General features: G+C 52.5%; 1 protein-coding gene across 1 annotated transcript in view; it reads left to right on the top strand.

Annotated features, from left to right (window-relative positions):
• The first annotated feature begins 5789 nt into the window (after positions 1-5789).
• LOC139227964 (WASP homolog-associated protein with actin, membranes and microtubules) overlaps positions 5790-13319 on the top strand; it is an 11242-nt gene continuing 3712 nt past the window's right edge. Inside the window, exons 1-2 of the mRNA XM_070859125.1 lie at positions 5790-6507; positions 11320-11493. Coding sequence (XP_070715226.1) covers positions 5953-6507; positions 11320-11493 — 729 coding nt within the window. The 5' untranslated portion in view covers positions 5790-5952. The remainder of the gene's footprint in view (positions 6508-11319; positions 11494-13319) is intronic.

The following is a 13319-nucleotide window of genomic DNA, read 5'->3' as shown; positions in this document are numbered from 1 at the left end:
AAGGATAGAATAAAAGGAAAAGGAGGTGGGGTAGCATTGCTGGTTAAAGAGGAGATTAATGCAATAGTTAGGAAAGACATTAGCTTGGATGATGTGGAATCTATATGGGTAGAGCTGCAGAACACTAAAGGGCAAAAATCGTTAGTGGGAGTTGTGTACAGACCTCCAAACAGTAGTAGTGATGTTGGGGAGGGCATCAAACAGGAAATTAGGAGTGCATGCAATAAAGGTGCAGCAGTTATAATGGGTGACTTTAATATGCACATAGATTGGGCTAGCCAAACTGGAAGCAATACGGTGGAGGAGGATTTCCTGGAATGCATAAGGGATGGTTTTCTAGACCAATATGTCGAGGAACCAACTAGGGGGGAGGCTATCTTAGACTGGGTGTTATGTAATGAGAAAGGATTAATTAGCAATCTCGTTGTGCGAGGTCCCTTGGGGAAGAGTGACCATAATATGGTGGAATTCTGCATTAGGATGGAGAATGAAACAGTTAATTCAGAGACCATGGTCCAGAACTTAAAGAAGGGTAACTTTGAAGGTATGAGGCATGAATTGGCTAAGATAGATTGGCTAATGATACTTAAGGGGTTGACTGTGGATGGGCAATGGCAGACATTTAGAGACCGCATGGATGAATTACAACAATTGTACATCCTGTCTGGCGTAAAAATAAAAAAGAGAAGGTGGCTCAACCGTGGCTATCTAGGGAAATCAGGGATAGTATTAAAGCCAAGGAAATGGCATACAAATTGGCCAGAAATAGCAGCGAACCTGGGGACTGGGAGAAATTTAGAACTCAGCAGAGGAGGACAAAGGGTTTGATTAGGGCAGGGAAAATGGAGTACGAGAAGAAGCTTGCAGGGAACATTAAGGCGGATTGCAAAAGTTTCTATAGGTATGTAAAGAGAAAAAGGTTAGTAAAGACAAACGTAGGTCCCCTGCAGTCAGAATCAGGGGAAGTCATAACGGGGAACAAAGAAATGGCAGACCAATTGAACAAGTACTTTGGTTCAGTATTCACTAAGGAGGACACAAACAACCTTCCGGATATAAAAGTGGTCAGAGGGTCTATTAAGGAGGAGGAACTGAGGGAAATCTTTATTAGTCGGGAAATTGTGTTGGGGAAATTGATGGGATTGAAGGCCGATAAATCCCCAGGGCCTGATGGACTGCATTCCAGAGTACTTAAGGAGGTGGCCTTGGAAATAGCGGATGCATTGACAGTCATTTTCCAACATTCCATTGACTCTGGATCAGTTCCTATCGAGTGGAGGGTAGCCAATGTAACCTCACTTTTTAAAAAAGGAGGGAGAGAGAAAGCAGGGAATTATAGACCGGTCAGCCTGACCTCAGTAGTGGGTAAAATGATGGAATCAATTATTAAGGATGTCATAGCAGCGCATTTGGAAAATGGTGACATGATAGGTCCAAGTCAGCATGGATTTGTGAAAGGGAGATCATGCTTGACAAATCTTCTGGAATTTTTTGAGGATGTTTCCAATAAAGTGGACAAAGGAGTACCAGTTGATGTGGTATATTTGGACTTTCAGAAGGCTTTCGACAAGGTCCCACACAGGAGATTAATGTGCAAAGTTAAAGCACATGGGATTGGGGGTAGTGTGCTGACGTGGATTGAGAACTGGTTGTCAGACAGGAAGCAAAGAGTAGGAGTAAATGGGTACTTTTCGGAATGGCAGGCAGTGACTAGTGGGGTACCGCAGGGTTCTGTGCTGGGGCCCCAGCTGTTTATATTGTACATTAATGATTTAGACGAGGGGATTAAATGTAGTATCTCCAAATTTGCGGATGACACTAAGTTGGGTGGCAGTGTGAGCTGCGAGGAGGATGCTATGAGGCTACAGAGTGACTTGGATAGGTTAGGTGAGTGGGCAAATGCGTGGCAGATGAAGTATAATGTGGATAAATGTGAGGTTATCCACTTTGGTGGTAAAAACAGAGAGACAGACTATTATCTGAATGGTGACAGATTAGGAAAAGGGAAGGTGCAACGAGACCTGGGTGTCATGGTACATCAGTCATTGAAGGTTGGCATGCAGGTACAGCAGGCGGTTAAGAAAGCAAATGGCATGTTGGCCTTCATAGCGAGGGGATTTGAGTACAGGGGCAGGGAGGTGTTGCTACAGTTATACAGGGCCTTGGTGAGGCCACACCTGGAGTATTGTGTACAGTTTTGGTCTCCTAACTTGAGGAAGGACATTCTTGCTATTGAGGGAGTGCAGCGAAGATTCACCAGACTGATTCCCGGGATGGTGGGACTGACCTATCAAGAAAGACTGGATCAACTGGGCTTGTATTCACTGGAGTTCAGAAGAGTGAGAGGGGACCTCATGGAAACGTTTAAAATTCTGACGGGTTTGGACAGGTTGGATGCAGGAAGAATGTTCCCAATGTTGGGGAAGTCCAGAACCAGGGGTCACAGTCTAAGGATAAGGGGTAAGCCATTTAGGACCGAGATAAGGAGAAACTTCTTCACCCAGAGAGTGGTGAACCTGTGGAATTCTGTACCACAGGAAGTAGTTGAGGCCAATTCACTAAATATATTCAAAAGGGAGTTAGATGAAGTCCTTACTGCTCGGGGGATCAAGGGGTATGGCGTGAAAGCAGGAAGTGGGTACTGAAGTTTCATGTTCAGCCATGAACTCATTGAATGGCGGTGCAGGCTAGAAGGGCTGAATGGCCTGCTCCTATTTTCTATGTTTCTATGTTAATTTTCAGTAATTTGTGTACAAGAACACCCAGATCCATCTGAACACCAACATTTCCCAATCTCTCACCATTTAAAAATTACTGCTTTTCTATTGTTCCTACTTTCCAATCCGCGGGAACCGATCTAGAATCTATGGAATTTTGGAAGATGACAACCAATGCATCCACTATCTCTATAGCCACCTCTTTCAAAAACCTAGGATGTAGGCCATCGGGTCCGGGGATTTATCGACTCTCAGTCCCATTAATTTCTCCAGTACTATTTTTCTACTAATATTAATTTCTTTCAGTTCCTCATTCTCACTAGACCCTTGGTGCTTCACTATTTCCGAGAGGTTTTTTGTGCCTTCTTCTGTGAAGGCAGACACAAAGTATTTGTTTAATTTCTCTGCCATTCCTCATTATAATTTCTCCTGTCTCAGCCTGTAGGGGAGCCACATTTTCTTTCGCTAATCTTTTCCTTTTTACATACCGATAGAAGCTTTTACAGTTGTTTTTTATGTCTCTCGCTAGTGTACTCTCATTCTATTTTCCCTTTCTTCATCAATTTCTTGGTCCTCCTTTGCTGAATTCTAAAATCCTCCCAATCCTCAGGCTTACTGCTCTTTTCGGCAACATTATGAGCCTCTTCCTTTCATCTAATACTATCTTTAACTTCCCTTGTTAGCCACGGTTGGACCACTTTTCCTGTGGGGTTTTTGTGCCTTAAAGGAATATATACTTGTTGTAAATTATGTATTAATTCCTTAAATATTGTATTAATTCCTTAACTACTATCCATTGCTTGTCTACTGTCATACCTTTTACTGTAGTTTCCCAATCTACCTTAGCCAACTCACCCCTCATATCTACGTAGTTTGCTTTGTTTAGATTTAAGACCCTAGTTTCGGATTTAACTAAACCTTTTTTTTAATTCCAAAATATACTTTATTCATATAAAAATTTGCACGATACATTGGAAGACAGTTCAGTACATTTGGATGCGGTCAGCAATTCCATACAATACATTTGGGTGCTAACGGCAGTTCCATTCAATTCATTTGCTTGCTTTACATTTCGAGGTACATTTCAGTACAATCCAGGATACATTGTAATAGTCATCAAATTACTTTACTAGTGGCACTATACGGTACACGGAATGGGTGAGGGTACAGTTACATTTCTTTGCAAACATACATTACTGAACAGAACTTGCATTATACAGGGCACTACATAGGTTTTTTCAGATCATGTACTCTATGTATACAAAAAGTTTACAAGTACAGCCCGAGGGGAGTTTTATACTGATTCCAGCCCCTGGGTTTACCGTGGCGGAAGGGCTTTAAACTGTGGCCCTTCCCCACCGTGCTTTTTCGGCGACTGCACCAATTTTTAGTGCGTCCCTCAGCACGTACTCCTGGATCTTGGATTGCGCCAGTCTGCAACACGCAGACGTGGACATCTCCTTGTTCTGGAAGACCAGCAAGTTTCGGCAAGACCAAAGAGCGTCTTTCACCGAGTTGATGGCCCTCCAGCAGCAGATGATGTCTGTCTCGGTGTGTTTCCCTGGGAACAGCCCGTAGAGCACAGAGTCCTGTGTTACGGAGCTGCTTGGGATGAACCTCGACAGCAATCACGAGACCTGCCTTGCAAAGGGGCAATCCCAAAGGAGGTGGATGACTGTCTCGTCCGCACCACAGCCAACTCGGAGGCAGAGTGCCGTGTCTCTGAAACCCCGGCTGTGCATGAAGGATCTGACGGGTAGGGCCCTCCTCACCGCCAACCAAGCCATGTCTTGGTGCTTGTGTGAAAGCTCTGGCAATGAGACATTCTGCCAGACGAGTTCGACAGTCTGCTCGGGGAACCACCCGACAGGGTCCACCCTCTCCTTCTTTCGTAGGGCATCCAGGACCTTACGTGCCGACCACTGCTTTATGGCCTTGTGGTCAAAGGGGTTTTTTCTGAAAAACTTTTCCACGAAGGACAGGTGGACAGGCATGGTACAACTGGTGGGGGTGTTTCGCAGCAGCGTGGCCAGACCCATCCTTCGCAACACCGGGGACAGGTAGAACCTCAGCACGTAGTGACACTTGGTGTTTGCGTACCGGGAGTCGGTGCACAGCTTGATGCAATCACTTTCAAACTCAATATAAAATTCTATCATATGGTCACACTTCCTTAAAGGCCCCTTTACTACAAGGTTATTAATGAACCCTTTCTCATTGCACAATACTAGATCTAAAATAGCCTGTTCCCTCGTTGGTTCCTCAACATACTGATCTAGAAAACTATCTTGTATACATTCCATGAATTTGTCCGCTGCACTATTACTGCATATTTGGTTTGCCCAGTCTCTATGTAGATTAAAATCCCCCATGATTACCGTATTACCCTTGTTATATGTACCTCTAATTTCCTTATTTATACTCTGCCCTACATTACTACTACTGTTTGGGGGGCCTATTAACAATTCCCACCAATGTTTTCTGCCCCCTGCTGTTTCTTAACTCCACCCAAACAAATTCTACTTCTTGATTTTCTGAGCTTCCTTTCTCTCTACTGTCTTTATCCCATCCTTTATTATCAGGGCTACCCCTCCTCCTTTTCCATTTTGCCTATCTCTTCTAAAAGTCAAGTATCCTGGAATATTTAGTTCCCAAAGTTGATCACTTTGCAACCATGTCTCCGTAATGGCGATTAGATCAAACTTATTAATTTCTATCTGTGCTATTAATTCATCGATGTTGTTGCGAATGCTTTCTATATTTCTCTAATGTCCGGGAAAAATAGAATTGAAAGTATATTCAACTTGTATAGGACCCAGTACTGTGCAGAGTTCTGGTCTCCATACTATAAAAAGGACACAGAAGCACCGGAGAAAGTGCAAAGATTTGCAAGGATGGGACCAGAACTGAGAGATTACAGCCATCGGAAAAGATTGAACACATTGGGGCTTTTCTCTGCAAGAAAGAGACTGAGGGGAGCTGGGAGAGGGCTTTACACATACATGGGGAGAGGATGGCCCCTTGTGGGAGAAGCAAATCCGGGGGCAGCACACAGTGACTGCAGTGGGGGAACTGGGCGGGGCGGTGGCGCATCGCACCGCCGCTCACACAGGGAGAGAGAAAGGGGGCTGCGGCTCTGGGTGCCCGAGGCCCGACTCCCGCTCCGACCTCTTGCTGTGCCCGTGACCCCGGGGTCGGAGGTCGGGGTCAGAGGGCAGAGTGCGGCCCCGGGCCGATGGACGCCGAGAGGCCGGACAGCCTGGAGGGCTGGGTCGCCATCAGGCCCGACCTGTTCGAGGAGGCCGAGCGGCTCCGCCTGCGGTTCCTGGTGGCCTGGAACGAGGTGGAGGGAAAGTTTGCGGTGACCTGCCACAAGCGGCCGCTGCGGCGGAGCGCGGAGCCCGAGGCCCCGGAGCCCGCCAGCTGGGCCGCCCTGTACGACCCCCATGAGCTGCGCTGCATCCACCGGCAGCTGACGGGGAGCTGTGCGGCGCTGGAGCCCTGCCTGCCGGCCCTGCCCGAGCTCCGGCGCCGCGGCCTGTGGGGCCTGCTGTTCCCCGGCCTCACCCTGGCCCAGGGCCCCGAGCCTGCCGCCTGCCTCGACACCGTCTGCCGCGAGCTCGAGCGCTACCTGGGCTCTGCCGCCGAGCTGTGTGGCCGCCGCGTCCTCCTCGAGTCGCTCTTCCCCGAGACCGGGCCCGAGGCCGCGGAGCACGACGAGAATCTGGGCCAGTTCCGCCGGAGGAGCCTGGAGCAGCGGGTGGGCCGCGGCCGGGAGTCACTACGCCAGGTACCGGGGCCGGGGGGAGCGGGAGCGGGAGCGGGGTGTGTGAGGGCCGAGGCAGATTGTGAAATGTTTAAGTTTTCTGTGAATCCCCTCAGTCGCTGCGGAGCCTTTCCACGGTGGGTGCCAGTGCGGGGGGGCTGCCGGGGTGGGGGCGGTGCCAGTGCGGAGGGCACACAGTGCCAGTTGGGGGGACGGTGTCGGAGCGGGTGCGGTGCCAGTGCCGGGGGGTTGCCAGTGTGGGGGAGGGGTGGGCGCGTGGTGCCAGTGCGGGGAGTTGCCAGTGTGGGAGCGGGGGTGGGGCGGTGCCGGGGAGTGATGCCAGTGGGGGGGCAGTGCCAGTGTGGGGGAGGGGGTGCCCGTGCAGAGGGCACGCAGTGCCAGTGGTGGGTGCCAGTGCGGGGGCGCGTGGTGCCACTGCCGGGGGTTGCCACTGTAGGGGAGGGGGTGCACGGTGCCAGTGCAGGGGGTACGCAGTGCCAGTGGGGGGGAGGGGGTGGGGCGGTGCCAGGGAGCGAGCACGGTGCCAGTGTGAGGGAGGGGTGGGGCGGTGCCAGTGCGGGGGGTGCCAATGTGGGGGAGGGGTGGGGCCGGTGCCATTGCCGGGGAGCGGGCATGGTGCCAGTCGGGGGGCGCGCGGTGCCACTGCCGGGGGTTTGTGTGTGTAAGAGGGCACACAGTATGTGCGAGAGGGGCAGGTCAGGCTGAGCCAGAGCTCCCACTTCCCACTTCACCAGATCTGCTGCTGGGTGGAAGTATCATCCTCAGGAAGAACTTTCTATATTTGAGCGGCCAGTCTGCCCACAGCCAGCTGCTGCTGCCACTTACACAGCAAGGGTGCAGCTCTACTACAGCGCAGGCTCTCGCTGTACTGTCAGCACACACACAGTGCTCCAGCAAACAGGCACAGACTGCAGGGGATATTCATAAGGGCAATTACAAATTAAGGCAGTTGCAAATAATCTGAAATAAAAACAGAAATGCGGGAAATGCTCAGCAGGTCAGACAGCTTCTGTGGAGAGAGAAACTGAGTTAACGTTTCAGGTCGGTGACCTTTCATCAGAACTTTTGCTCCAAATAATCCTTGTTCGTGAGATATACAGAAGCAGTACAGACAAATATATCATTGGAGCCTCGAAGCTCCGTTCCTGCTCTTGAACTCTCTATTGGTGCAGCAATGATGGATCTGCATGGTGTGACTGTTAATGTGATGTCAGACTGCTCTGTCCCATGGTCAGGGACATCTCTAAAAATGGGAGAAGACTCATCATTTTCATTTCACAGTCTATACAATACAAATGCTTTGTCAAATTATTTTAGCAAATCACATTCACCTGAGGGTGAGGGAAAGTTTGCAGGGTGTGTACAACAAGGGGGGTGGGGCGGAGATTTTGGGGGAAGTGGGTGTAATCAGATTGAACACACAGTGCTTTGCTTATTTAAGAGTTGCTCGCTGCACAAAATAGTCAGGCTGCAGCTCCCTGCAATGTGGGAGTGATTGTCTGTGATTAACCATGTGCTTGAATGGTTTCTGGGTGTTATTGGAACTCTTGGGTTAATTACAGTTTTTCACCACCTGAAACCTTTTTGAATGTTTTTATCATACAGATTCAATCACACTAACAGAGAGAGAACTGTGACCATATCACTGCAGCTGAACAACTCACAAGAAGGGTGGAATAATTTTGTTATGCAGTTAGGCAGAACTGAAGAGCCCAGTGTGTACTAAAGTAATTGCTGTTATCCAGCATTCTGTACATGCACAACAAATGCACACAGCTACAGTCTGACTAACAAGACTTGCAAACACCTCTCTGTATAAATAGCACTTGGCAAATGTTCTTTACTCTGTCGCTGTTAAATTGTGCTGTTTCTCTTTTTGAGGGGATCCCTGATCAGTTTGAATTATTAAGGATCGTAGTTACATTTTCAGTTGAAATTCATTTAGGAACTACAGTCAGGGGAATGTTTGAACGTGATTCACATGAGTAACATTTTTTACTCCTAAACTGAAGTTACACAAATATAGAATGTAAATCTTACTGTGGAGGGCGAAAGCACAGGGTGCATTATATACATAGGGTGTATATGCCTGGCAGGGGAGTGAGTTACAGGCTGCATTCAAATCGAGGGATTATGGGGATGGTTTATATATAGATTGTCTCTCTGTCATGTGCTCAATATAAGGTTCAGATTTAGTGTGAGGAAATATTTAATGGTTTATAAAACTGCCATCTGCACAGACTGAGAGTTTACGGATTGTGGCTGTGGTATGGATTATTTCATATAATGCTGAGAGTTTATAGATTATTTTCTGTAAGGCTTGCTATGTGTGGAGGTTTAGATTCCAGCAGTGATGGAAGAATTTGTGCCTGTCCTTAACCCAACAAGTGAATTCCAGTGTTCTGCCACACTGGCCGGTTTTAGCCATTCTAACCAGTGCTAGTGCCTGATTGTGTGGGCCTGGCAGAGGCTGCGAGCTGATTTCCGTCCACCGCGTGTCTCCCAGATCTGAAGGGGACAAAGTATAAAGTGTGCACTGTTAACGGCCAGTTCCGCTCTGTGTATGGTACTGTTGGGCTTTCCAGATTCGGCCAAGGCTGCAGACTGAGTTCCCCCGGCCCTGAGCCCGGAGACGGGGTGCGTTTCCCCCCTCCCCCCCCCTGGGCCCGGAGACGGGGGGGGGGGGGCGAGTGGGTCCCCTCGCGCTGGGCCCAGAGTGTGTTCCCTCACACTGGCTGTGCAGCAACTTCTCAATCTCAGTTGTACCCTGTGAGGTTCCGAGTGGGGCGGGCCACTTTCACCCACTTCTCTGCCCCGTCCCTCCCCAGAGGCGGAACCTGAATTGACTGGCCTGTCCCCTAGGAGCTGGGGTTGCTGAAATGATGGGTCTGCACTCACACTCCAAGCAGCTGAAATGATAGAAACCCAATAGATTGTGTCCCAGGGTAGCGCAAAAGAAGAAAGTACAAAAATGTGAACATCCTGTTCCAAGTCTCCCCTTCCGCTCCTCCACCCACTCAGCAACATTACTGTGAGCAAACCAGCTTCTCGCAACCATCGACTTGTAACAAAGTCTTTGATTTCACACTTTTGGTTTCAGGATGACTGGGTGAGAGTAGTGGTGGAGTTTTATAATGTTTATCTTGCATTGACAGCATAGGTCAGCGGCTCTTCAATCCTTAGCTAGTGATAGCTCCATGTCCCTCGTTAAACAATCTGCCCTGGGCTCGACTGTTCCCCAACTGAGCCAGGCGCTTCGCAATCTCGCCATCCATGTGGAGCTTCCATCCCCCATATCCGCCATCACTGAGACCGCCTTCTCCCGTCTCCATAACGCCGCCCGTCTCTGCCGCGTCTCAACTCATCCGTTGCTGAAACCCTCATCCGTGCCTTTGTTGCCTCCAGACTCGACTATTCCAACGCTCTCCTGGCCGGCCTCCTACTCTACCCTCCATAAACTTCAGCTCATCCAAACTCCGCTGGCCATATCCTAATTTGTAAAGACCCATTCACCCCATCACCCCTGTGTTGGCTGACCTACATTGGCTCCTGGTCCGGCAACGCCTCCATTTAAAAATTCCCATGCTCCTGTTCAAATCCCTCCACGGCCTCGCCCCTCCCTATCTCCGTAATCTCCAACAACCCTCCAAGTCTGTGCTCCTCCAACTCTGGCCTCTTGTGCACCCCAGTTTCCTTTGCCCCGCTGTTGGCAGCCGTGGCCCCAAGCTCTGGAATTCCCTCCCTGAACCTCCCCTGCCTCTCCGCCTTTAAGGCACTCCTTTAAAACCTACCTCCTTTGATCAGTCCTAATGTCTCCTTCCTTGCCTCAGTGTCGATTTATCTTGTCTGATATGCGAAGCGCCTTGAACCTTTTACTGCATGAAAGGCACTGTATACATGCAAGTCATATAATGAGCAAAATTAGCAATAAAAAAAGTTATTTTTTCTTGTCACTCTGGTGTGTGTGGATCTGTTGATGTTTTCCTTGGCTGATTGTTCCTGGATCCTGGAGTAATGTGAAAAGCCCGTGCTGTGTCCTTTAAATGTGGCCTTTGGTTTCAGCGGCATGTGAGGAGATGGTCCGCAATGCCCAAACCCGATTGCAGAGACGGGGCGGGAATGGCACACGGTCAGAGACTCGGCAGCACTCTGGGAATTGGAGTTCCAGTGCAAGGGGACTGCAACTCTGATTTCAAGCCCATTCGCTCCTTCCCCACTGGCCGTTCTCTCACTGCATAATAAGGCCTGTGTTCACACTGTGTGGATAATTTCATCTGTCAGTGCTAGAAAGTGCAGGGCCATTAGGACTTGAAATGAATACTCATCTGCTGAAATGTTATCACCAGACTTGACCCATTTACATTGCACATGAAAACACAGGAAATATCCCCCCATCCTTCATCCATACTCAGCCCCCACTCCCCTGTCGCTCAAAATGAGAAATCTCAGGAGTGGATCTGGGGTGCTCCCCACCCACCCCCCCTCTGGTGCTCTCCCCTTCGGTGCTCTCCCCTTCTCTTTCTCCCCCGCCCCCCCCCCCCCCCCCCCAGCAACCACTCCCCTCCTCCTCGCCCCCCCCCCCCCCCCCCCCCCCCCCGGCATGCACTCCCCTCCTTCCACCTCCCCCCCCCCCCCCCCCCCTCCAAGAGTGCTCTCACCCTCACACCCCCCAGGGTGCTCTCGCCATCTCCCTCTCCCTCCCCCTCTCCCTCCCCCTCCCCCTCCCCCTCAGCCCACCGCCCTTTGGCTTGTGTTTGTCAGCCGGTGATTCTCGCTGTGACTCCCTGCTAACGGGAATATTTTTTTTTCTTCCAGATCCTGCACCAACACCGAGCTGCTAGGGATATGGTCGCCCTTCAAACCATCTACCAAGAGGAGGATGAGGCGTATCAGGAACTGGTGACCGTGGCCACGCAATTCTACCAGTACCTGCTGCAGCCCTTCCGCGACATGCGCGAGTTTGCGTCCCTCTGTAAACAGGAGGCTTTGGTAATTCAGTCCTTTCGCTTGCATTTTGTTTATTCCTTAGTGTTGTCTGTTTAATTATGAATAAGAATGGAAGGCTGAGTGGAGCTGATGTTAGCATCAGTCTTCTCTTGGGGCCCTGGATTGCTGCGGCAACACTGGCTGGCATCCGTCTCTCTGGTGCTGCTGGAGTGAGGCATCAGCCCGCACCTGATCCAGGAATGTCCGGGCTCCCACTGCCCCACCCCATACCCCCACTCTTTCCCCCCCCCCCTACTCACCCCCCTCTACTCACCCCCCCCCTACTCTACTCCCCCCCTCTACTCTACTCTCCCCCCCCCCCTCTCTCCTCCCCCCCCTCTCTCCATCCCCCCCCCTCTCTCCATTCCCCCCCCCTCTCTCCATTCCCCCCCCCTCTCTCCATTCCCCCCCCTCTCTCCATTCCCCCCCCCTCTCTCCATTCCCCCCCCCTCTCTCCATTCCCCCCCCTCTCTCCATCCCCCCCCCTCTCTCCATTCACCCCCCCCTCTCTCCATTCACCCCCCCTCTCTCCATTCACCCCCCCCTCTCTCCATTCCCCCCCCCTCTCTCCATTCCCCCCCCCCCCCCTCTCTCCTTCCCCCCCCCTCTCTCCATTCCCCCCCCCCTCTCCATCCCCCCCCTCTCTCCATCCCCCCCCTCTCCATCCCCCCCCTCTCTCCATCCCCCCCCTCTCTCCATCCCCCCCCCTCTCTCCATCCCCCCCCCTCTCTCCATCCCCCCCCCCTCTCTCCATCCCCCCCCCTCTCTCCATCCCCCCCCTCTCTCCATCCCCCCCCCCTCTCTCCATCCCCCCCCTCTCTCCATCCCCCCCCTCTCTCCATCCCCCCCCCCTCTCTCCATCCCCCCCCCTCTCTCCCTCCCCCCCTCTCTCTCTCTCTCCCTCCCCCCCTCTCTCTCTCTCTCCCTCCCCCCCTCTCTCTTCTCTCCCTCCCCCCCTCTCTCGCCTTCCTCCCCCCTCTCTCTCCCTTCCTCCCCCCCTCTCTCGCCCTTCCTCCCCCCCTCTCTCGCCCTTCCTCCCCCCCTCTCTCCCTTCCTCCCCCCCTCTCTCGCCCTTCCTCCCCCCTCTCTCGCCCTTCCTCCCCCCTCTCTCGCCCTTCCTCCCCCCCTCTCTCGCCCTTCCTCCCCCCTCTCTCGCCCTTCCTCCCCCCCTCTCTCGCCCTTCCTCCCCCCCTCTCTCGCCCTTCCTCCCCCCCTCTCTCGCCCTTCCTCCCCCCCTCTCTCGCCCTTCCTCCCCCCCTCTCTCGCCCTTCCTCCCCCCCTCTCTCGCCCTTCCTCCCCCCCTCTCTCGCCCTTCCTCCCCCCCTCTCTCGCCCTTCCTCCCCCCCTCTCTCGCCCTTCCTCCCCCCCTCTCTCGCCCTTCCTCCCCCCCTCTCTCGCCCTTCCTCCCCCCCTCTCTCGCCCTTCCTCCCCCCCTCTCTCGCCCTTCCTCCCCCCCTCTCTCGCCCTTCCTCCCCCCCTCTCTCGCCCTTCCTCCCCCCCTCTCTCGCCCTTCCTCCCCCCCTCTCTCGCCCTTCCTCCCCCCCTCTCTCGCCCTTCCTCCCCCCTCTCTCGCCCTTCCTCCCCCCCTCTCTCGCCCTTCCTCCCCCCCTCTCTCGCCCTTCCTCCCCCCTCTCTCGCCCTTCCTCCCCCCTCTCTCCCCTTCCTCCCCCCCTCTCTCGCCCTTCCTCCCCCCCTCTCTCGCCCTTCCTCCCCCCCTCTCTCGCCCTTCCTCCCCCCCCTCTCGCGCCCTTCCTCCCCCCCTCTCTCGCCCTTCCTCCCCCCCTCTCTCGCCCTTCCTCCCCCCTCTCTCCGCCCTTCCTCCCCCCCTC

This window comes from Pristiophorus japonicus, chromosome 17 (assembly GCF_044704955.1).
Source record: "Pristiophorus japonicus isolate sPriJap1 chromosome 17, sPriJap1.hap1, whole genome shotgun sequence".
Classification (NCBI taxonomy): domain Eukaryota; kingdom Metazoa; phylum Chordata; class Chondrichthyes; family Pristiophoridae; genus Pristiophorus; species Pristiophorus japonicus.
Note: the sequence above shows the minus strand (reverse complement) of the source record. Positions and strands in the feature narration are given on the sequence as shown.